We start from the raw sequence: 24,109 nt of genomic DNA, 5'->3' as shown, positions 1-24,109 counted from the left end.
TTTGGTATTACCCTTTAAGAAAAAAGAAAAGAGAAATAAAAGGTAAAACAAGATCAAAATAAGAAGGTTTTCTACGGAAGAATGATCAGTGGCATTGGTATTACTCTTTAAGAAGAAATAAAATGAAAAAGAAATTCTAAAATAAGCAATGATAAAATTTCCACACAATATACACAAAAATACGCTCTTTAAAAATATGCAAGAATAAGCATATAACAATGGATTTTTTGCAAAAAAAAAATGTTACTAAGGAGGAATGAATTAGTGGCATTGGCATTAGCTTTCAAGAAGAAAGGAAATAAAATAATAACTAGATAAAATATCAAAACAATGAAGTTTTATAAGGAACAATGAATTAGTGGCATGTTATTTACTTTAAAATAAATAAGTAATAATAAAAGCACATGACTTTTCCACTGAAATTATATTTTATATAGTATGCAAAGATCAATCATATACTCCCTCCGTCCGAAAATACTTGTCTTCAAAATGGATAAAAAGAGATGTATCTAGAACATAAATACATCTAGATACATCCCTTTTTATCCATTTTGATGACAAGTATTTCCGGAAGGAGGGAGTAGCAGTGCAATTTTCACATATATTTTGTATTATTTGCGAATATACGTTTACACTCACCCAACATCCCCAAAATACCCACACAAACGGACTAATAAAGGAAAAGAATGAACAAAAGCAAAAACACACAAAAACATTTAAAATAATCGGATAGAGGGGAGGGCTGAGTCACAATGGTAATGGGCTTTAGCCCATTAACGAATTGACTGACCCAAATATATACCCATTAAAAAGAACCAGCCCCAAGGAATTCATAGAACAAACCAGGAAGGAAAAAGAAAGTACGAATCTCAAAGCAGAAATGAACGGACAAAAAAATGACTGACAAAAAAAAATCTATTTTCAAGCACCTGACATATAGCTAAATTGTTTCGACAATTATCCGAAAATAACTTCTTTGTTTTCGATTGACACAACAACGTTGCATTCCCACAGTTTGCTTTTCACTCAAACCTTTGAATAACTAGCAATATGCCCGTGCGTTGCACGGAACATCAAGATGCATTTATACGAGTAGTTTATCTTGTGGGAGAAAAAGATAAACAGATTGGTGCCACTACATGCCGTATAGACAGATATGTGTATCTTTTTGCAAAATTGCCATAGTTTTCTTTCTATCCGTCAGATATAAATTGGACGGCCTATATTGCAAGATGACAGGCACACTATCATCACCAACTCTGTTTTTTATAAGAGTAGAGATGTACAGATTGGTGACACTACATGCCGTATAGACAGAAGTTTGCAAGGAGTGCCTAAGAAAATATCAGGTGATACCAATCCTCAAATGCTACCATGCTACCAACCTACAAAATTGAAATGTAAACGTTTCAAATGCTACCATTCTGAATTTTTTAGCGGTTGTCGACATATGTGTTGTAAACAGCCATGATTTGTTTTCAGAATATTTTTACATGTTTAAATTTGAATTTTGTAAGTTGGCCCGGAGTACTTGTACTACGAAAGTTGATTGCTTGCAGTAGATGCCGGATGTCAAAGTTGATGATAAACTAGGGGTTGGGGCGCCACCTTGTGGCGCCTCTTGAGAGAAAGTTGGGGCGGTGCCAGGTTGGCAGTCCCCAATTCAATTGTTTTTTTGCAATCTTGGTAACACATAAACATGACATGTTAGTAAAAAGTTCCACTACAAATTTTGGAAGTTTATGATGACGGAGGAGATTCATCTTTGCACCTCCTATTCACAGGTTGAAGCCTCTGCTAGCAACGGATATTTACGACGATGCAGGAAATGCCGTCTTTGCTCCTTCTGTTCACCGGCTGATCCATGAGATGCTTCGCAGCTGCCTGTGTGTCCTTGATGTCATTGATCTCCATCAGATAAATATGTCCATCTAATTGAAAACATTGATAGTCCACCTTACTATCTAGCAAGATATTTTCAGTCCTTTTCAAAGGAACCAAACCATTTGCAGTTGACAGTTTATACAGATACATACCCATGATTATTACGATGACATGTACACATTATTTTGTCTATCCGAGAAACAAATTTCCATGACAAGCAAACAAGGCAAGCAACAAATAGTGCATGAACCATATCAGGAGGAGACGAGAGAGACCCAACAGCGGCGTCGCTTACCTTTTATATGCTGGTAACCATATCAGTCATCGCAGTCGCCTCCCGCTGCCTCGACCACGACCACCACCGTCGATCAATGCCGTCTTGCACCGAACTATCATATTCATGTTGGTACTAAGAGAATTTTCGTCATAAAAGGGTGTGCTTCTGCAGCTAACATGCATCTACAAAAGACCCTATATAGAATATGTGATCAAATTTATTCCTCTCCAATGTCCATAATTGCCATCTCCTCCCTATGTTCCTAACACTCTTAGGTTCTGACATGAACATGCTACTAAAATGACGTTTGGTGTAAGTGGTACTATTTTAGAATGATAAAATAAACTGCTCTTGGTTGTTGTCTCACACAATGGAATCGATTACATTATAACCAACATGAGCAAGCCATCATTGATTTACTACTTTTGTACTTCTAATCATCCATTCTTTAACAAACTTGTAATTCTTCTTTCTTATATTGATCCAGATTATTTCATGGCGTCACTTAATTCATAGTACCAATTTTCTTTTAACATGGGATAATTATAGATACTAACCCTGAAACAAATTGATGGTTAACTTGACTGAAGCTAGATTCTATTTTCTGAACCAAAGATCAAGTAAACAGTACAAGTCGCTCATAAATTATTTGACTAAGATATGTTCATGGTATCCCCTAGTCAAGGTTGTACCTGATGTTGACTGGAATAAAAAATAATCAAGACATTAATTAGTACCATCCTAAAAGATTTGATTGTTGCAGCTGAACTCTAAATACAATTAGTGCCTACATCTACCACCTCCGGTTCCCTTGCTCCCATACATGTCATGGATAGCTCTCTATTGTACAGTATTGACACAAAATAATGAACATTCGATTAGCTTGAATGAAAATAATGAACAAGCAAATCTTGGTGCTTTAGATTAATCCGGTCAGCACACACTAAAGGTATCACACAGAAGTATCAATTAGTAGCCAACAAATTTAGTATTATGCTAATCACATCGAATCAGGAAGAAGATCACAAAACAAAATTCCTAACTAAAAGTATTAAGAAAACTTCTGTCATAGGATTAGAATAGAATGCAAAAGGTTAAGAAGCACCAAAATTATGCTTGATGTTATGGACACCTGAAGTAACTGTGAAAGGTCAAAGAATAATCCCACATGGCAGAGAAGCCACCGCCGACGTCCTTGTCGTGGTCCAGCCGCTCCTTGATCTTGCGGAGTCCTTCAGCCCAGGCCTCTAGTCCACTATTAGGATCTTCACTTTGCATCCGGCCCTGACCATCTTGTTCACACTGATCACCTTTCCAACACCCTTACAATTTGGTAGAAACAAAAGAGGAGAAGGCGAGGACGTGTGTCAATCATTCTGAAACATACAACGTATGTACAATCCTAGGAATTTGCGGCAAGAGCATGTGGTGCAAGAGCAACTTGGCGGCTGGGAAGTTAAGAGTCGGAGAATTATTATTGACCTTCCAGATGTGCACGCGCCCGGTGACGGAGGGCTCGAACCTGTCGAAGCAGATCAGGATGCGGTTGTGATGCAGCAGCGGGAGCAGCTACTCCTGCTGACAAGCTCCTCAGCGGTGCTCCGCAGCGTCTTCGTGCACTCCTCCACGCCCATCAAAGCCGTCATAGTGCTCCGGCCGCGTCTGTCTGTCTTTGCCTCTAGTAGTCCTGCGCCCTTCATTTCCTTGCCCTTTCTTTTTTGAGTTCTGCCTTTGAATTTGTGAAGGAATCTGTTGTCTGAATCCACCTCTCCAACTCGATCGCATTACGATCTATTTGGTCTAGAACATAATGACTGGTGGCACCCTTGTGCAGGTCTTCTCCAGCTGCCGTTCGATCCTTCCTAGTCGATCCCCCAAATGCCTCCCCTGACTCGAGAGAAAATCTGGCGGCGGCAGCAGCGGCGTTGGCACTGCGCGTGCGCTTCATCTCCTTTGCCTACTCATGGTCATCGATGAGAGGAGCGGAAGGGAAACAGAGGATGGCCGATGTCATGGATCAATAAAATAATTACATAAAAATGAATTTTAGTGAACAAGAGTCCTCACCTGAGATTGAAGTAAGAAAATCGTTTGAGTTCACCTTTGATATGCAATAGCACATTTAGGAATACCTGATTTCTTCTTCAATCATGCAAGTACTCAGGACAAAAATACTCCCAGCTCATTGGTGAGCAACCTTACTGAAGCTCCTACATATAGGAAAAGGATGATTTCAGGAGGGGAAATGACAGTAATAGCTATCAGGCATGGCCCACTGTATGATGTTGGTGCCATTTGCACATTTGATACAACAGTTCTAGCCATAAACAAAAGATGACACACTATATAAAGTCAGGTAAGTGTACACTCAAATACATCCCTACATGTAAACAAAGCCTGCAAAGCACACATATTAGTGAACATGTTTCAACTTTCTTTTCTTATTCGCATTCGGGAAGGGTCAAAGAGAACATAAGCAAACCTTCAAAGAGAACATAAGCAAACCTTAAAATAACCTCACGATCAAACAAAATACACACAATTTCATATATTTTTTCTAAGGAAAATGTCTCACAAAAAAAAACTACAGTAGCAAATAAATAAAATGCAAGGCCAACTGAACAGGAATATTGCCATATCAGATCAACAGACGCACAATAGATTTTATTTTCAAATAAATATAGGGCAGCATCACAACTTCGGTTCAGATAAGCAGATGCAGAATTGCAGACGCAGCTGCAGCAAAAGTAATAAAGCACAAACTTAACACACAAATTCGAGATCACACAAGAGACGCTTAATAGTAACTTATAACTATGATTCCTCTTATTAATAATGACAGACTAAATAGGATAGTCTTCTAATGGAGATCAGCAATATAGTCTTCCTCCCAATCACGCTGAGAGGACTTCACTTATGCAGCAGCAGCAGCATGCTATATATCATCATTTCTCAAGTCTTCTCGTCGTCTTCCTAAAATAAGAAAATCGAATCGAATGTTACCACATGATCATTTGTTTATAAGAGAAGTGCTGCCACAATTTAGTACAAACCTTAAACTTTCCTCGGTGAGCTTGTAGATGCCTCAGCCTCCTAATATGGCGCGTTCCGGTTCCGAGCTAGGACAGGCTCCTCCTGTACTGAATTCACTGGAGTTTCAGCTGACTGGTCTTCAAAGTCTTCATCATACTCCTCATCAAGTGTGTCTTCATAAGCGTTCACCTCAACCCGGTAGTGCAGGATCCCTCCTATCCCACCATAGCCCGTACAGCACTGAGATCCTTCCTGTGTGTTGTTTGTGATAAGCTCCAGCGTGCAACCAAACTGCCGATAATTTTCGGCGAACCACTCCAATAGCAAGGACATCCCAAGTTCCCAACCACCTTCAGGTCTGCAGATGTTTCCTTATCCTTGAAGATGCCCTGATCTGCCTCCTGTGTCGTGTTGAAGTGGTGTACCACAGTTTCTCCTGTGACAGAATTCCTTGTTTCTTCATACTTTTATTCATCTCATGGATTCTTATTAATCTCAAAATCATCTTGCTGTGATTGCTGGTACTAATTGTTTGAAGAATGGAATCACATGGCTTATATAGGCCACTCCTTCCCTGTCAGCCCTCTGGGATTTTCAGCAAATACCTTGTAGGCGTACATAATCAAAATCTGCACAAGCAAAGACGATAAGTTCTGGGAACAGGGCACTGGAAAGAGGGAAGAATCAAGAAGTGGCGAGGTTAATCTCCTTACTCCATTTCTTAAGTAGTCCTATCTCAACTGGTCACTGGGTTGTGGGCTCTAGATATTTTTCCTTGTCATGGTGCCATCATTTTCTTTTGTTAGAAGAAAGATTTATACATGAGGGGAAAGGCGGTGTTAATTCACATACGATGCAAGTCTAATAGAAAATTCACACGACCAACCACATAGGCAATAATTAACCACATAGCAACACATCCAACAGGGCACAACAACTCTCCACAAATGGACCACCCACTTACAACTGGGTCCCAAGCAGTGCCTCTAGCCCCAATGCACACACACACCCCTTTCCAGGGAGTTCAATAGTTGCCTGGATTTTAATGATGAAAATACCATACTATTCATTTTAGGAATCATAAGCTCATTAAATTATCATTTGACAAAATAAAAAACAAGGTCATTTTTGTCCACTCAGTTTACCTTCCAACCAAAAGCTACTCGATGTATGATAGGATCATGTCAGCGCTACAATGGGGGCAAACCAATCACAAGCATCAGGAACATATCAAAATCAAAACAATTTCTGAATTATTATTATTCAGATTGATGCTCATGAATGAAAGCTGCTTACATCATGGATATTGTCATGCTAATGCAGAATTGAAAGTATCCTATCATCTTCTGTAATGTACCTTCCGCATAGAAAAGTAAAGTGCCAGTCAAGCAACAAGCACATATTATATCCAGATAGTGTTAGATCAGGATGTACAGTGAAATAAGAAGAAGAAAGGCAAGACCATTTAACATGAACAATCATATCATTGATTTTTTCTGCAAGGAACCCGGATAATAGTTCAGCACTCAAATCATGGTAGGCAGATAGATCTCTGAGAGACATTTGTTGGGATGGAAATAGCTCTACACATCAACCAGAACCTGATCTGAAAATGGGAAGGATAAAAACACAACCACATTTAATATACATCATGGCAAGAACAATATTGAGCATCTAATACTGTGGAATTATATAACATGGTTTTATACATTTATACGTCAGGAATTTAATCTGAACTATAAATTCCTGACGCCAAGCTATAAAATTATATCATCCTGAATTGATTACCAAGAATCTATGGGGCAACAATAAAAAAACATTACTTTATATGAGTCTGTCTAGCTAAGTTCGTATTTATCCAAAAGGGCCTAATTTAGTAATGGTAACACTTTTCTCGATGTTGGATTTTTTTGCTGAAGTGTTTGGAAATTAATCACATTTACACTAAAAAAATATATTGTGTAGCCAACCTTGAGGTTATTCGGCAATTCCAGAAGTAAATTTACAAAATTGCAGTAATTCATGCAGTACGCTGCCAGGCACCTCAATGAAGGTGTTAACTATTTATTGTAGTGCAACCAGATCAATTTCCTTTCAAAAATGAGCTGAGCTCCCATGTGACACTTGAATAGGTGATGCATGCAGGCCAATGAATGAATGGATTTTATCAACACTTCCTTTCCACTCTGTATATAAACCTCACATCAGCATGCACACCTAAAAAACTAACTTTCTTGTAACCTGAGAGATTATTTCTTCTGCTTTTACTACTACGCCTAATACTTGATACGTCGCCTATAATAAGCATAATATAATAAGTTGACATCATGCAAATGATCTGACAACCAAACTAACACCTGATCCCCATTCATCATAAGCCGCAGGATTTCAACTTCACATTTATCTAATAGGTTTCATTAAAACAGAAAATAATAAAAAGCGTAAAATTTATGGGTCTGCTTCCTGCCCGATGTTGTACACAATGCATTGCCCATCGATTTGTTTGCAAAATAAATCCTTGTTTCTAGATCTGCTGCCCTCCCAGAAAAAAGATCATTTCTTACTTGAGCGAACAGGGGAGAGATCGTCAGCAGTGAAAGGCAGAAAAAAGGTAGTAAAGAGAGAGGGAGGAGGTGGCTTCACCTTGAGTGGTAGGGGAGGCCGCCGAATAGTCGACCGAAGCCCTCCTTCCTCACTGCGGTCGGGTATGCCTCTTTGAGGAAAAAAATAAGAAAGGATCCTAGTTTATTTGTTATAAATTGTAAGCTAGAGAACTACACAAATATCTGTGAAAGAATGATATGAGAACATTATTTACTTCAACCTGAACACAAGGTCATCCTAAATCATGACCATTGGAAGCACGCCATGTAAGGTAGATACTTCTAGAGAGAGGGGATAACTTTTGCAGCATTAGTTCGCATCCCAAAACAAATGGTGCCATTTTATCCATATATTTAAATCAAATAGTAAGAAGGATGCTCAGTATATCATGCAGTGCAACAAATTGAAATAAGAGAACTTTAGTAATAAACTTATAATCGAAAGAACATCCAGATTTTGCTTAGTTTGTGATCTGTAAACACTAAACGGCGGCGCAGTTGCATGAAGCAACACCCTATTCTAACATGAAAAGCTGCTTAATTTGCCTGAAGGGCTTATACCTGCAAAGAACATGAAGACACTGGCCACTTCTGCTCTTTTATGCCGTAGTTTCTCAGCCACACCAACCATAGCAACTTCCTCTTCTAGTTTTCTTTTTTGCGAGAACTTTCTCTTTTAGTTGTCTGAGCCTGAAATACAATAAGGGGCATAACAAATGAAATAGTTCGCTGTAGTGTCGTCTAAAGCATCACATATTGTGCATCAACTGAAATGCAATTGAAATAAGGAGATGAGGGGAGGCTTGCATGCGAGAGCAATGATCGATGGGTCAACGCGTTTTTAACTTTGTCGCCTTCAGCACAGTAAATTCGACGTGGCTATTGCGAGAGGGCGCCCCTTACGCGTAGGTTAATGTGTTTGATGATGTAGCCCTTCTGTCCAATGAATACAGAAGATTTAACTATCAAAAAATACAGTGGACAGTTTGCCAGAATAGAATCTATACTTTTATTAAGATAAAAACAAGCAGCAAGCAATATTTTAAAGCAATTGTACAGTTGATCTCATAAGGGAGTAAGAACATCATCAGCCAAAGTAAAATTTCAGAGGATGTTCTGAAGATGAAACAACAGGGGACTCACTATAGAAAATTTCAGTGGATGCTACAGAGGATGTTCAGCCTGAAGATGAGAGGATCACGTGGAATCGCGTGGTGTAGTGGCTCTCCTCCTCATCATCTGCAGAGACGCCGCAACCCTCGTCGCTCTCCTCTGTGGCAGCGCCGCCCCTCCTTCGCCATGGCGACCGCTGCCCTCCACCTTCTCGTCCGCGCTGCAGCGCTCCATGAGGCGGAGCCACGCGTTGGGGGAGGGGGGGGGGGCAGGGAAGGCGATGGAGACGAGCCGCCGGAACCTGCCAGAGCCTCGCCGACGACGAAGGTGGACACGGCGCGCGAAACCCTAACCATGGCCAAGGGTCAGGAGCGAGGGCAGAAGGCCTATAGCGACGGATTTGGACGGATGGGACCAAGGAATGGGGCCAGGGGAGGTCGTTGGTGTGTTATCCGCCGCCGGGACTCGCCGGAATCGGACGGCACATGGGTGGTGGTGGCGGCGGCGGCTAGGAGTCGCGGGGGGGAGATAGAGATCGTAAGAGGAGAGGCGACGAGGGGAGGCTTGCGTGCGAGAGCAAGAATCGATGGGTCGACGTGTTTTTTTACCTTTTTCCCTTCGGCACAGTAAATTCGACGTGGCTATTGCGAGAGGGCGCCCCATAAGCGCATGTTAATGCTTCTCGATGTGAATTTCTCGAAAAGGAGCAAGGCGTATTAATCTGAGCAGCCAGCGCCCGACGGCCTCCTCGCCGACTGTGAGCTGCATGCCATTAGTGCATTGCTGCATGTTCGGGTTGGTGGCTTGGTACAAGAAGCAACAAGAAGCTGGACCCTATGTATGCTCCATCTTCCGGGCACGGATTTTTCCTAACCCGTGGTGCGCGCAACTTATGTCCTTACCGTTCATCCAGCATGTTGTCCAATCGATGTGGCCCACCCTGGTGTGAGCCATGCATGTATTCCACGGGGAGATGATATTCTAGTGCATGTATATGAAGCCCTATAGAACTAGATTCCCTTGGGCCCACCAAAGCATATCCCACCGTGTTGCACCTCTTCTAACACAAAATTACACAACAAACAAATATATCATCATAACTTATAAATAAATTATGCAAATTTAAATTCAATTATGTATTTGAGTTTCTCATGGCCAGCTCTACAAAACAAGTCCAATATCCATATATTTCATAAATTGTGGACTCGGTTATTATTGCAAACCCAAGACAAAACTAAATTGTGAATGGCTAAAAAATAAGTTCCATAAGCTCTATATCAAAGTTCAGACAAGCTTTTTATATAGTTTTTGGGTTCCAAATAGCAAAGTTCTTTACTATTTCTAACAAAGTGCGGATCTACTATTCAGAAAGTTCTTCAACTCCTGATTCTTTTAATTTAATATTTGAGAATAAAAAGAAAAGTTCTTCAGTGTTTTCAGCAAAGTTTACCAATTCTCTGAAAGTTCTTTAGAGTTTGAAGTTAAAGTTCAAGTAGGGAAAACATCAAATTCTTCGGTAGTTCAACTTCAAAGGCCACAACTTATGGTAAAATTCGGATATATCTCGTACATACTAGTTCACCGTGTGTAGAACAAAATATCTCGTACATACAGCCGCACATAGATCTTTTTTGATCCATAAAAGAGAGGCACGCAATACCATATCTTTCAGCACATCTTCCCTCCTATATTCACCGAATCAAAAAAAGTTAAATCTCTTCTTCTGTCCCTCATATAGATCAAATCTTCACACGGTGAATAAAAGCAAGCAAGAAAAAATGCATCACACTTTCTGCAGCTTAAGAAGCATTGACACATGACATAAACAATTATCCACGAAAATGCATCGGAGTGAGGATTCAAAATCAAGATAGAGGAAGAACCCACAACCACAAAATCCACTGCATAAAATCTACAGATTTAATCTACGAATCCATGGAAAGAGCTGCTCTAACCCAATGCATACGCATGCACAGCAGCAAATGCTACTGGTCTCATGTATGCATGCACATCGGAGCTCATCTGATCTTGGGGCCTTAAGCTGAGGACGGGGGGCAGAAGAGGTGGCCGCGCTGGTGGAGGAGCAGGTTGGAGAAGTAGACCACCGGAGCAATGAGGGGCGGTGGAGGAGCAGGTCGGAGAAGTAGACCACCGGAGCAGTGAGGGGTGGAGCCGTGCCGGTGGCCTGATCCAGATCTGAACAGTGAGGAGGAGAGAAGATGCGAGAGGGGGATTCACGGGGTGGGGACTGTGTAGGTCCGTAGGAGTGGGGGTACTGTATTTGCAAGGTATAGAAGAGGAAAAATGATTTCCAGCATGATCCCGCGTGGGCCAAGCGGCGTGGATCCAGAGGAGCGCGTGCGGAGAGGATTGCGGTTGCGCACACAACGGGTTAGGAATCGCCATATTTGCCATCTTCCCATGTGACCTGCCACCCAGAGCTATACTCCAGTCTTGTATCGCCAGATGGAGAAGACCATCGCCGAAGCGGAGCAGCAGCTTCACGGCGGCTCTGCCGCCCCCAAGGTGATCGTCGTCGACGTCGACCCGGAGGCTCTCGATTGCCCCGGATGCCTTCGCCCCCTCATACCTCCGGTGTTCCAGGTACTAACTACTCCATGCTACAAGTGGACTAATAATGTTAGTCTCAAGCAAGATCTCTTGTTTGAATCTGTAACGTGCGGCCGTTGCGGTGCAGTGCGCAGCTGGGCATGTCGTGTGCTCGACGTGCCACGACAGCCTCCCGGACAAGGACAAGTGCGCTTCGTGCTTCATCAAAACCGGCTACACCCGCTGCTCCATCCCCACGCGGTACAGCCGCTGCTTGCCCCTCGAGCACGTCCTGCGATCCGTCCGTGTTGCCTGCCCCAACGCTTTCTATGGGTGCACTGCCGGGAAGATGCTCTGCCCCATCAGCATAACTGACTCCGGCATCCTCCCACGAGGGATTGTGAAGATGGGCTCTTTCGGTGGCAACGGCGGCTACGACAAAGACATGGACATGTGCGGCGTTTGCCGTATCGTTAAACTGGTTGTCTGGCACCGTACCGATGTGTTGGACGCCATACTTGTGTGGTACGAACGGGACGGCCGGGAGGAGACCGGGCAGTGGGGAGCCCCTGCAGGAAAACGCTCGGAGGTATATATCCTACATTTTTTTCTCGTCTTTTTTTCCAGATAATCTTGTATTTGTAATAGCTGGTAAACTTGCACGTACGCAATAATGAAGATGATTCATCTTGTTGTTTTGTATGCCTACTAGATTTGTTTGGAGGCGGACGAGTACCTCACCGGCGTGGAAGGGCACGTAGACTATTCCGGTCACGGGCTCATTGTGAAATCACTCACTTTTGTCGGCAACCGGCGCACTTTTGGACCTTATGGGGAGAAGCAGGGTGCTGCCTTCGAGCTCCTTGCAGCGGGCGGAAAGATAATCGGCTTCCATGGGTGTTCAAATTCATATGTTAACGCACTTGGCACCTACGTCAAGATGTACTCATAATCATTGCTCTAGCCTCTCGATCCTTCTGCATGAACAAATTAGGACGAGAGTCATGACCAAACTTTGTATACACTGTTGTATTTGGACAATCTGTACGCATCGGCCAGACATCTGGTTCTTCTCTTGGTGATTTCATCATCTATTTTAACTGGCAAACTATTGCGGGGGCACCATATTATTTTAATCATGTACTACTAGTACTATCAAACAACTCTTAATGACATGCAAAATATGTGATATATTTTCCTCTATTTTCCTCAACCTCCCCTGTATGCTCAATCATCGCAAGGATGGAATGGCCACAGCCGAATAGCGCTAGGATGGCTGCAATGTGCGAGTCGGACAAGGGGCGCTCGAACAACTCCATGTAGGCCTGCACGATTTCGCCCGAAATAACCTCGCCTTCATGTGCCAGGCACAGCTTGCGGATTAACACCGCCTGCTGCTTTGATGCTGCTGATCCCCGTCCCGTGCCCTTGGCCAGGCGAGAGCTACGCCTTGGGTTGGTAACCAGGACTCTTATTTGGCGCGTTCGCTTTTTCTGTGCATGAGGAGTCTGTCGCTTCGATCTAGATAAAACTGCTGCTAGCCCCTGGTTGACTCCATCACAAAACTCTTGCACATGTGAGCAGCACTGCACATTGGGCTTTCCTGAAACCATGGAGGAGGTTTGGAATGGAGTGCCAGCGGAGGGTACCCGTACGTCGTGCAAGATGCCAAACCAAGGGCAGCGGCAAAGAGGCTACAAAGTTGAAGTGATCCGTGGATAGGTAATATCAAAATGCAAATAGCGATTGCTATGAAGGTCATAGGCTACTTGACTTGGCCATGGGCCAGCATTCAGCGGAGAGCCCACTCCATGCCAAAAGGCCGGACTGAAAGGTGGAGGCATACTCTTCCTTATAAGCTGGTCTTGGCCTCCTCGTGTGGTCGAGATGTGACTAAAACGAGCCAGCCTCCATCTGTGGACAGCAGCCCTAACACGCATGCAACCATTTTATTAATTATCCACAAAGACCTTACAAAGTAATACTCCTGAAGCCACCATCCAGGCAACACCTGTTGCTACTCCTATCCCTTTGATGAAGGAGTGCCAAATGTCTGAGCCTAATATCAAATAGACATCGCACCAAAGCCTAACATCTAACGTCGAATGCCCCAGCCTAGCCACATACCGGGACTAGGTACACACCGGTCCGGCGCACTCACAACGGGCACCACATGCGCACCCTGCAAGGCTTGACACCACCATCTTCCAACGATCCATCTTCAGAGCGGAAACTGATGCATCGACCGTGTCAGGCCTCTCTCCCATCGACGCCACCACGACGCCAGACAGCGTCGTCCTCCTGCGCGAGTCCATCCCCGCACATCGGACGCCAAATCTGCACTGCGCCACACCGTCGAGATCCGTCGTCATCAATGTGTAGTATGAAACACCGCTCCACCAAAGTTGCGGTTCAATCGTCCCTCGAGCCTGTGCACACCTCCAAGAACGACGCCCCCAGAGGGAAACGACACAAGAGCGCCGCCATTTTCCGATCTAATGATCTAGGGTTTCCCTCGGATGTAGCAGATGTTGGCTAGAACTTCTCCACGGCGATGCCTCCAAGAATGGAGCGACACTGAAGAGCGCCACCATCGCCAGTCCTGGCATCTAGCTGAGAGCAGGTTTTCACCCAGATCTGTTCGAAAAACTCCATCCAGTTTTTTGTGCATGGATCGCCACCTTCTACGCCAGGGACCGGACCAAAAGGACCCAGCCACCGCCTGACTGGCCACGGCACCACCATGGTGCCACAGCAGCACTGTGGTGCCACAGCAGCACTGTGGTGCCACAACAGTCGGTTACGTCAGGCCCATCGCGCCAGCCTGCCGCCGTGCACTAGATCCGTCTACCCGCCTAAGCCCATCTGGGGCCGGCGAGATCCGAGGTTCAGGCCACCGCCACAGGTGCGCCTCCGCCGTGGGAGGCCGCGCTGCCGTTGTCGCTGCCGCCACATCCGCCACCGGGATCCCGCCGCACCGCGCCGCCGTATCGCTGGAGTGTCCATGTCGCCGATGCCAGATGGAGACACCACCACGAGCGAGGGACAAGACACCGCCGCCTCCTTCACAACCCACTGCCCGGGCTTCGCCGGCGTAAACTCGGGCGGCGGCGGGGGGGAGAGATCGGGCAAGGAGGCCTAGGGCGCGGCTGCATGATTTCCCATGTGTCGCCAGGGGCTGTCAATGCAGGGGTCGACCCACCTAAGCCCATTTGGGCCCAGCGATATCCGAGGTTCAGGCCACCGCCACAAGGGCGCCTCTGCCGCGGGAGGCCATGCTGCCGCTTTCACCGCCGCCACATCCGCCGCCGGGATCCCGCCGCACCGCGGTGCCGAATCACCGGAGTGACCATGTCGCCGATGCCAGATGGAGACACCATCGCGAGCGAGGGAGAAGTCCCCGCCGCCGCAGTCACAACCCATAGCCCGGGCTTCGCCGACGTGAACTCGGGCGGCGGCGGGAAGGAGAGATCGGGGCAAGGTGGCCTAGGGCGCGGCGACACGATCTCCCCCGTGTCGCCAAGGGCTTGCGACGCAGGGGTCGGGTTAAAAATGGGGTCAAAGTGCCGGTAGTATTGTTTATGCGGTGATGCTAACACGAAGTTCTTCCATAGCCACGCCAAGCACCGCTATAGGAAGAATACACTGACCACTTTGCAGCATGAGGGGAGCATCCTCTCAAGCCAGGAAAAAATTGAGGAGGCAGTGGACACATACTATGATAACATATTTGGCTTGGCTCCGGAACATGCGCACACAATCAACATGGAGGCGCTTGGGATTCTTACGTTCAATCTTGCGCATCTAGATGCACCGTTCTCAGTGGACGAGGTGGAGAAGGGGATCAAGGACATGCCCAAAGATAAAGCGACGGGACCGGATGGCTTTACCGGCAGATTCTATGCCGTTTGCTGGCATATAATCAAAGTGGACTTCATGCATGCTTTCAAGCTATTTTACCATTGACATATGGCAGATGCCGACAATCAATAGAGCAATCATCTCTTTGCTGCCTAAGAAGGACGGGGCGGTCGAGTTCCGGGATTTTAGGCCTGTGAGCCTAGTGCATGGCGCGATCAAAATATTTGACATGGTCCTATCAACAAGGTTGGCGGAAGAGCTCCCAAGGGTTGTGGGGATCCACGAGAATGCGTCTGTGAAGGGACGGTCACTGCATGATAATTTCATGCTCGTCCAATGCATGGCACGACGATTCACGCGATGAAGGAGATAGCCTTTCTACTTAAGCTAGATATTACAAAGGCCTTCGACTCCGTATAATGGCCATTCCTCCTTGAAGTTCTTCATCGTTTGGGCTTTGGAAGTAAGTGGGGGTCGTGGATTTGTGGGCTGCCAGCAAGATCGTCAACTCTGATCATGGTTAATGCAGGGCCGGCCCTGGGGAGGGGCAGGGGGGGGGGGGGGGCGGCCGCCCCGGGCCCCCAAAATCCAGGGGGGCCCCGATAGTTGGCTATAGGCCTATGGCTCATACTAGGCAGACGCGCTCCAGGGAGCGGCAGCTCGATCTTCCGATCCCAGCGATTGAGTGTTTGATAGCGAGCGATCAGCGGAATTTCCTTTCACATAAAAAAAAGAGCGATCAATTAGCTGCATGGGCGATTTCCTTCCTATTTTGTTCAACCATTCCATCAGGCAGAGTCACGCAACGATTCCAGGTCCCAGCCTAGCTGCTGGCAGCCGACGCCGCCATGCATGCACGCACGCACTCCCGCCTGGGCGCCTCGCCGCCCCCAACCCTCTGGTAATTTCCTTCCTAATTTGTGTATATTCGCCGCTGATTTCAATTCCGGGCCCTGTTTGGCATTTGCTCAACTATTTTCTTCTCAATCTTATGCAGACTCTAGGCGCTGTGCAGACCCCTGTGTATTGTATACGCACATGCACTGAAGTTTGATCATCACTCCGTCAGGTATTGAGGTATATTCATATAATATTGATACAAAAAAAATCCTTTGATGCATAGCCGGCACTGTTCAATAATTGATAGAACAAATGGTTTTGTTTTCAGCATTGTGTGTGTTATTATGACGTCCTCCGGTAGGAGGAAATATTTTAACGTTTTGATTGATATATATGGAGATCACTTATTTGAATGATAGATTCAGATAACTCATGGTGTTTAAAGATATATTCGGATTTTTATTGAGCTCGGGCACCCTGATGTCATTAAGTGACAATGAACTTGAAGAATGTTGCAGCAGAAACTTTCTCTGTTAATGGTTCATTTGAAGTTTTTTTTTGCGGGAATGGTTCATTTGATGTTGAGGTATACAATCTTATTTCTGAATTGATGATTATGAGATTCACTTTGCCAGATGACGTAATGTCTGCTATGGAGATTTTCAGGTATGTCAGAGAACTTGATTGGTATCCTAATATCTTCATTGTCTATCACATCTTATTTGCTGTGCTTGTGACGGTCGCATGGCCCGAAAGAATCTTTTCGAAGTTGAATTATTGAAGAATTATTTGAGGTCAACAATGACTCAAGAGAGGTTAAATGGTTTGGGTACATTATGCATCGAGGAGAAATTATTGGATGGGATTGACATCGACCTCATCATATGTGACTTTGCATCGAGGAATGTTAGAAGAATTTAAGGTAATATGCATAAATTATTTGATACACATATTAATTTTGGATGCATTTAAGTGTTACTGGTAATAATTTATATATACATTTTTTGAGAAAAATATATATACATGGATATACGTATATTACAATGAGTGTATATATATTAAGGGCCCCCAATTTTTAGTTTGCCCCGGGCCCCCGAAATCTCAGGACCGACCCTGGGTTAATGGAGCACCAGGAAAGAAGAATCTCAACTGCCGCGGACTGAGACACAGAGATCCCCTGTCCCCGACACTGTTCATTCTTTGCATGGAACCTCTTAAGCGGCTATTCGACCTAGCTACATCCCACGGACTACTATCTCCATTGGCACGCTCAGGACCGAAGCAATGGGTGTCCATGTTTGCGGACGACATAATGGTTTTCCTCAAGTCATTAGAAGTGGAACTGCACACATGTGCACAAGTATTGGATCCATACGGCATGGCATCTGAACTTCAATTAAATGCGTACAAAAGCTTGGCCTTTCCCATTCGCTACTGCTCTGAGGATGCAATGGCAATGGTGACAACTATGCTGCACTGTCCCATTAGAAGCTTCCCGTGTAGATACCTTGGGCTACCGTTGACATTAAGGAAGCAGCTCGCAGCAGTGTTTCAGCATCTGGTGGACCAACTGTCGTCTTCCTTACCCAATTGGCGGGCTGCAACTCTGCCCAAAATTGTACAGCTAATTCTCACCCAGCCAGTGCTGTGTGCGATCCTGACTCATGTGATGCTAGCTCTCGATCTGCCACCAAAAACGATTGCGGCTATGATGAAGATATGCAGGGGCTTTCTGTGGTGTGGAAAGACACAAACAAATGGACGCAACTCTGCAGCGGCCTGGGATACGGTTTGGGCATCCCCGGCCTGCATTGGCTCTTCAAACTTGGATGCAATTTTTGTTACTTCTATTTTTCTTTGTGCTGTCATGACAGATGATGAATAGAACGGAAGTTTTTGCTGCAAAAAATAAATGAAAAATTATCAGACCGTCTAAGTTCATCCATCACCTCATTTATTTATGTGTAAATTTCGCCATCAAGTGCAAAATCAGGGTTCGTTAAAAAATATAGACGATTATTTGCTATGATAACCCAACCTAACCAGTCTCGTGTATTTACACAGTACACACCTCCCACGTCCCTTTATTTATTTCTGGAATCGAGGAGGAAAACAAATCACAGCGGCCTCTTTGGTGGAAATGCTGCTGCCAATGTCATGCAGCACTAATGTCGCACGTGGAAGACGAAAGAAGCAAGAGCCTCTCCATCTTCAACCCACATCACCATAACTACATATTCGATTGGCCTCCCCTAACCTTCATCCCATCAACTCTCTCGCACGCAAGCACGGTGCCACTCCACTGCAAGATCGAACAGGCATATCAATGGAAAAGAACGCCACATCCGAGACGATGATCGTCAAAGCAGAGATGCCGGCCGCCGCCGCCGCGGTGATCACTGTGGACGTCGATCCGGTGACTCTGAATTGCCCCAAATGTCTTCGTCCCCTCGAACCTCCTGTGTTCCAGGTATGTAATGTACCTCTGCTTGCAGCAAATTGTCGGTGCCTATCATCATAGCTAGAAGATCTCTCTAACTCGCACAATTGGCCACGTCCGCACAGTGCGCGGCAGGCCACGTCGTTTGCTCGACCTGCCACGGCGACCTCCCGGACAAGGACAAGTGCGTGTCGTGCTTCGTCAACTCGGGCTTCAGCCGCTGCTTCATCCCGACGAGCTACGGCCGCTGCTTGGCCCTAGAGCGCATCCTGCAATCCATCCGTGTCTCCTGCCCACACGGCTGCGCCGCCGCCAAGATGCTCTACCACGAGAAGGCGGAGCACCAGAAGACGTGCGCTGGATCATCAACAGCCGTGGAGCCGCAGGCCGTGCTCCTGCAGCAAGGTCCCCCGGGTGACTGCAGCTACGAGCTTGTTTTGCCCAAGGTTCTGCCGTCCTCGCGGGCCAGCGTCACCGTCACCATCGCCGGTGATCACGTCGGGAAGAAGAAGATCCCCGGTAGTGGCAAGGGATCAATGGTAAGACGCGCGCCAAAAGCGTGGGGAATTCGATCTGGGTGATTCTAGTAACCGTACGTACGCATGCATGCAGGGATCGTTGGTGAGGATGGGTCCTTGCGGCGGCATCGGTGGCAACGTCAGGGAGACGAGCATGTCGGACGTCAACCGAATCGTCGAGGTCATCGTCCGGCACGGCAACGCCGTGGACGCCATTTCCGTCATGTACGAGCGGAAGGGCAAGGAGGCGTGGGCCGACAGGTGGGGTGGCGAAGGCGGCAAGCCCTCCTCGGTAGGTATCCTGTCCACGTTGATTTCCACGATCTCGAGAGTCGAGACTAGTGTTGGTCCCTCTGTTACTTGAACCTGCTTTTTTTTATTTTGAACGTGCAGTTCAGTCTGCAGCAGGACGAGTACCTGACGAGCGTCCATGGCCACTACGGCCAATTCAAGGACTTTGTCGTCGTAAGATCGCTGACGTTTGTCAGCAACCTTCGCAGCTACGGGCCATACGGGAAGGAGGACGGTGCGACATTCGCGCTCCACGCTGGCCCCGATGGCAAGATCATCGGCTTCCAAGCGCGATCCGGCCAATTCCTCGACGCGATTGGCACCTATGTGAAGATGGAGAATTATTGAACATGCGCACGCATGCCAGATCTATGTTTTGCGTTAATGAGATAAGCATACTAGCTAGATGCTGATTCTGAATTCTGTAGTGCTTCTGTTTTGTTGATGGACAAACAGAAGGGAACAACTAGAATAAAAGAAGAGCTTCAGGTGAAAAAATAGAAAAATAGATCTGGTCCGTCCAAATTGGGATGAGTGGTACAGATTATCGTGGTGGGATCTATGCGGACAGTTAGCAATAAGGACCCTCAATTCTGATTAATTTGCTCCGGACATCCTCCTCCGAACGCAACCGCGAGTCACCCTCGCCCATCTCCCTCCCCGCTTGGGGACAGTAGGGGGGAGTAGAGACAGCCGAGATCTGCATCCTCCTCATCTCTGGCAACAGCAGCAGCTTGCCCCCTTCGAGCAGCAGCCGGTGGTGGGCTACTCACCCCTTCCCCTCTCAGGCCAAGGAGCGGCTCGTCGGTGTGATCCGTGCCTCCGTCCCCTCTCAAGGTCCTAGCTCGCCGGCGGCAAGCCGGTGGTGGGCTCAGGGCCGGCCCTGGGGAGGGGCAGGGTGGCGGCCGCCCCGGGCCCCCAAAATCCAGGGGGCCCCGATAGTTGGCTATAGGCCTATGGCTCATACTAGGCAGACACGCTCCAGGGAGCGGCAGCTCGACCTTCCGATCCTAGCGATTGAGTGTTTGATAGCGAGTGATCAGCGGAATTTCCTTTCACATAAAAAAAGAGCGATCAATTAGCTGCATGGGCGATTTCCTTCCTATTCTGTTCGACCATTCCATCAGGCAGAGTCACGCAACGATTCCAGGTCCCAGCCTAGCTGCTGGCAGCCGACGCCGCCGTGCACGCACGCACGCACTCCCGCCTGGGCGCCTCGCCGCCCCCAACCCTCTGGTAATTTCCTTCCTAATTTGTGTATATTCGCTGCTGATTTCAATTCCGGGCCCTGTTTGGCATTTGCTCAACTATTTTCTTCTCAATCTTATGCAGACTCTAGGCGCTGTGCAGACCCCTGTGTATTGTATACGCACATGCACTGAAGTTTGATCATCACTCCGTCAGGTATTGAGGTATATTCATATAATATTGATACAAAAAAAATCCTTTGATGCATAGCCGGCACTGTTCAATAATTGATAGAACAAATGGTTTTGTTTTCAGCATTGTGTGTGTTATTATGACGTCCTCCGGTAAGAGGAAATATTTTAACGTTTTGATTGATATATATGGAGATCACTTATTTGAATGATAGATTCAGATAACTCATGGTGTTTAAAGATATATTCGGATTTTTATTGAGCTCGGGCACCCTGATGTCATTAAGTGACAATGAACTTGAAGAATGTTGCAGCAGAAACTTTCTCTGTTAATGGTTCATTTGATGTTTTTTTTGCGGGAATGGTTCATTTGATGTTGAGGTATACAATCTTATTTCTGAATTGATGATTATGAGATTCACTTTGCCAGATGACGTAATGTCTGCTATGGAGATTTTCGGGTATGTCAGAGAACTTGATTGGTATCCTAATATCTTCATTGTCTATCACATCTTATTTGCTGTGCTTGTGACGGTCGCATGGCCCGAAAGAATCTTTTCGAAGTTGAATTATTGAAGAATTATTTGAGGTCAACAATGACTCAAGAGAGGTTAAATGGTTTGGCTACATTATGCATCGAGGAGAAATTATTGGATGGGATTGACATCGACCTCATCATATGTGACTTTGCATCGAGGAATGTTAGAAGAATTTAAGGTAATATGCATAAATTATTTGATACACATATTAATTTTGGATGCATTTAAGTGTTACTGGTAATAATTTATATATACATTTTTTGAGAAAAAAATATATACATGGATATACGTATATTACAATGAGTGTATATATATTAAGGGCCCCCAATTTTTAGTTTGCCCCGGGCCCCCGAAATCTCAGGACCGACCCTGGGTGGGCTTCTCCTTCGCCTCTCACGCTCAGCATCAAGGTATACTACGATCCTCCCATTCCCCCCCTCTCCCATATAGATTTATGTATGCGCATTCGTCAAAGATCTGCTAGGGCAGATGAGGGATCGAGAAGAAGGCTGGGCCTTAATGACGCGATTCATGGAGACATTAAATCAGAGCAATTGCACACAGGACACTAATGGGGTACCATCTGAAATCATTGAAATATCAGTTGGATTAGGCAGTGACGGCAATCACATGTGGTATTATCGTCATATATTGGCACGTGATTTATAGATCTAGATTCTTCTTTTGGATGACTCGTGCTATTTACATAGTGTTCCTAGATTAATATGAGAACCAATAAAATTCCTAGATTAATATGAGAACCAATAAAATTCATGGATAACCATCCATGAAAACAGGAACAAAGTGCATGCTTAGATAGCTGATGCCTGATGCTAATCAGAACCTGAAGTCAAATGATGCCATGTTTTAGCTTGTAGATCATTAATCGGTTGATGCTTTGGTTACATTGATTCTGAGACATGCCAAGGTTGTGTTATCTGTATTATAAAGTATGCAGCACAAGGGGTTTGAATGGTTTAGTGGGGAGAGTGAACCCTTAGTGACTTAGTGCCTATAAGATTATGTATACCAATTTTGGCACTATCAAAAAGTTGCCAGTATTTGGCAAATCAAGTGTCAAGTTTTTGTCTCATGCCAAATTTTGGCCCCAATCCAATCCCAAAATCTTTATATTTTTGTAGTATTCTGTTGTAAATGTTCATTGCTAGTATTCTGCTATAATTGTCATTCTATATGCAGTATATATGAATACTAAACGAGTGCAACATTGTTCTTTTATGTTCTTGATCTCTCGATGGTGCTCATTGAAGTCTTTTGCCCTGCTCATTGGAATCCAAGTCGATTGAAAGCATGGTCAATTAAAGGAGCAGAGGGAAGCATCAATGCTACACTTGAAGCTGAATCAAAGTTAGGTTTCTCTAACACCAGAAAGACTTTTTCATCTGCAGTTCTTTTCTAAAGCTATTTGCATGCTAGGTTGTGTTACAAGATTGTATTTTTATGCTTGTGTACACTCTGAGTTTGCCCATCCCGGTCTTTTTTTACATGTAAGCTCTTTAATATTACAAAATCTGCCATTCTGCATGAAAAGTTTAAGCACAATATTTGTTTTGAAAGAAGTTTTGAGTTCTCTGATTTAACAGAAACTCAATCAAATTAATTTCAGTACAAATGCATGAAAGTTAGAATAGTATGTGCTTGTCGAATTTTAATGTAAGGTCAATCACATGTGTAATGTGTTGGTCGAATTTTGTAAATAAAACAATATCAGGCTTTGCGAGCTCGTCAAGCCTCCGATGAGTCAAGCTTGAGCTTGAGCTCATCCCTAAGCTCGCGAGCTGAGCTAGAGCTCACCATTTGGCTCGTGATGCAAATCAAGCTCAAGCCGAACTTCATTATATTCGTGTGTGCTTTGTTGTTTCCCTTACAATCATTTAGTCCACCAAAGAACATAATTATTTCCAATTCCTTGCCTTCTGATGTGAACTATAAACTTGTTCATGTTTTTGTAGATGGGTGATGCTCTGTCAACAGAAGCATCCAAAGTTCATATGGACAGAAGAAGTGTTTAGCAAAGGCTTCTCTTGTTTACGACAGCAAGGGCGAAGCTCATTTGCCCGCAAGATAATTTTAGTTCCCCTGTCGAACTGAATCATATTCTTTTGGGGTTATCTAACCCTGCACATGAAGCTCCATGAGCGACAAGCATTAGAGCTGGAGGCAAAGTTCAACTGAATAATATTCTGTCATGTGCGTGTACGATCTAAAAAAATAAAGCTAGTACAGTTTAATTAGAATGCTCGTTGAGCGGTGATCATTTTAGTAGCACTTAATACTCAGTTTTGCTGGTCATGTAATAAAAATAATCATCTCATGTTATGTATCATTGTATGTGGATCAAAGTGGACCCAGAAATGGAATACCTTGCTCACATAGATTTTGACCAGCCTATTCAGATGTAGGTGCGTATTACTAGATAAGCTTAATGTTGACTTTAATTTTATGTTGCATAATCCGTATAAAATAGTAGTTCTGTTTTGGATGATCCAGTTTGACATATACATTTAGTTGTGCGTCAATGGGGTGACTTAATTTTCACATATAATGGAATATTGACATGCTTGAAAGGGTTGGCATCAACGTTCTGCAGATTTGGAAATGGACGAGGGACATGAGGTTGTTACTGCAAAAGTGATGGTTCATATCTATCTATTTCTAGGGGGTGTTTCGTCAAATGTACATTAAGTGGGAACAGTCCCCTCCACCATGATCTGTGCCATTCATCTCCCATCAAATGGCTCAGATTTCGTTTTTCTATTC

At 45.0% G+C, this 24,109-nt stretch overlaps 2 protein-coding genes across 2 annotated transcripts; both read left to right on the top strand.

Annotated features, from left to right (window-relative positions):
• The first annotated feature begins 11,208 nt into the window (after positions 1-11,208).
• On the top strand, positions 11,209-12,412 carry LOC147977896 (horcolin-like). Its single transcript, XM_087514586.1, has 3 exons — positions 11,209-11,514; positions 11,609-12,049; positions 12,173-12,412. The coding sequence occupies exons 1-3, from the start codon at positions 11,377-11,379 to the stop codon at positions 12,410-12,412; spliced, it is 819 nt and encodes a 272-aa protein (XP_087370712.1). The 5' UTR covers positions 11,209-11,376.
• A 6,120-nt stretch (positions 12,413-18,532) lies between these two features.
• Positions 18,533-19,758, top strand: LOC147977895 (uncharacterized). The gene is made up of 4 exons (XM_087514585.1): positions 18,533-18,631; positions 18,727-19,140; positions 19,214-19,411; positions 19,513-19,758. Exons 1-4 carry the CDS (start codon positions 18,533-18,535, stop codon positions 19,756-19,758), a joined length of 957 nt encoding a protein of 318 aa, XP_087370711.1.
• Positions 19,759-24,109: the final 4,351 nt, after the last annotated feature.

The sequence above is a fragment of the Triticum urartu genome, chromosome 3A (assembly GCF_056163025.1).
Source record: "Triticum urartu cultivar PI428250 chromosome 3A, HENAU_Tu73, whole genome shotgun sequence".
Taxonomy (NCBI): domain Eukaryota; kingdom Viridiplantae; phylum Streptophyta; class Magnoliopsida; order Poales; family Poaceae; genus Triticum; species Triticum urartu.
Note: the sequence above shows the minus strand (reverse complement) of the source record. Positions and strands in the feature narration are given on the sequence as shown.

Excerpts from the sequence above, each read along its gene's own strand:
- LOC147977896 (XM_087514586.1), top strand. The coding sequence starts at position 11,377 with ATGGAGAAGACCATCGCCGAAGCGGAGCAGCAGCTTCACGGCGGCTCT. Across the intron at positions 11,515-11,608 it reads TCATACCTCCGGTGTTCCAG|TGCGCAGCTGGGCATGTCGT; the intron begins GTACTAACTACT and ends GTTGCGGTGCAG. Across the intron at positions 12,050-12,172 it reads CTGCAGGAAAACGCTCGGAG|ATTTGTTTGGAGGCGGACGA; the intron begins GTATATATCCTA and ends TATGCCTACTAG.
- LOC147977895 (XM_087514585.1), top strand. The coding sequence starts at position 18,533 with ATGCCGGCCGCCGCCGCCGCGGTGATCACTGTGGACGTCGATCCGGTG. Across the intron at positions 18,632-18,726 it reads TCGAACCTCCTGTGTTCCAG|TGCGCGGCAGGCCACGTCGT; the intron begins GTATGTAATGTA and ends ACGTCCGCACAG. Across the intron at positions 19,141-19,213 it reads GTAGTGGCAAGGGATCAATG|GGATCGTTGGTGAGGATGGG; the intron begins GTAAGACGCGCG and ends GCATGCATGCAG.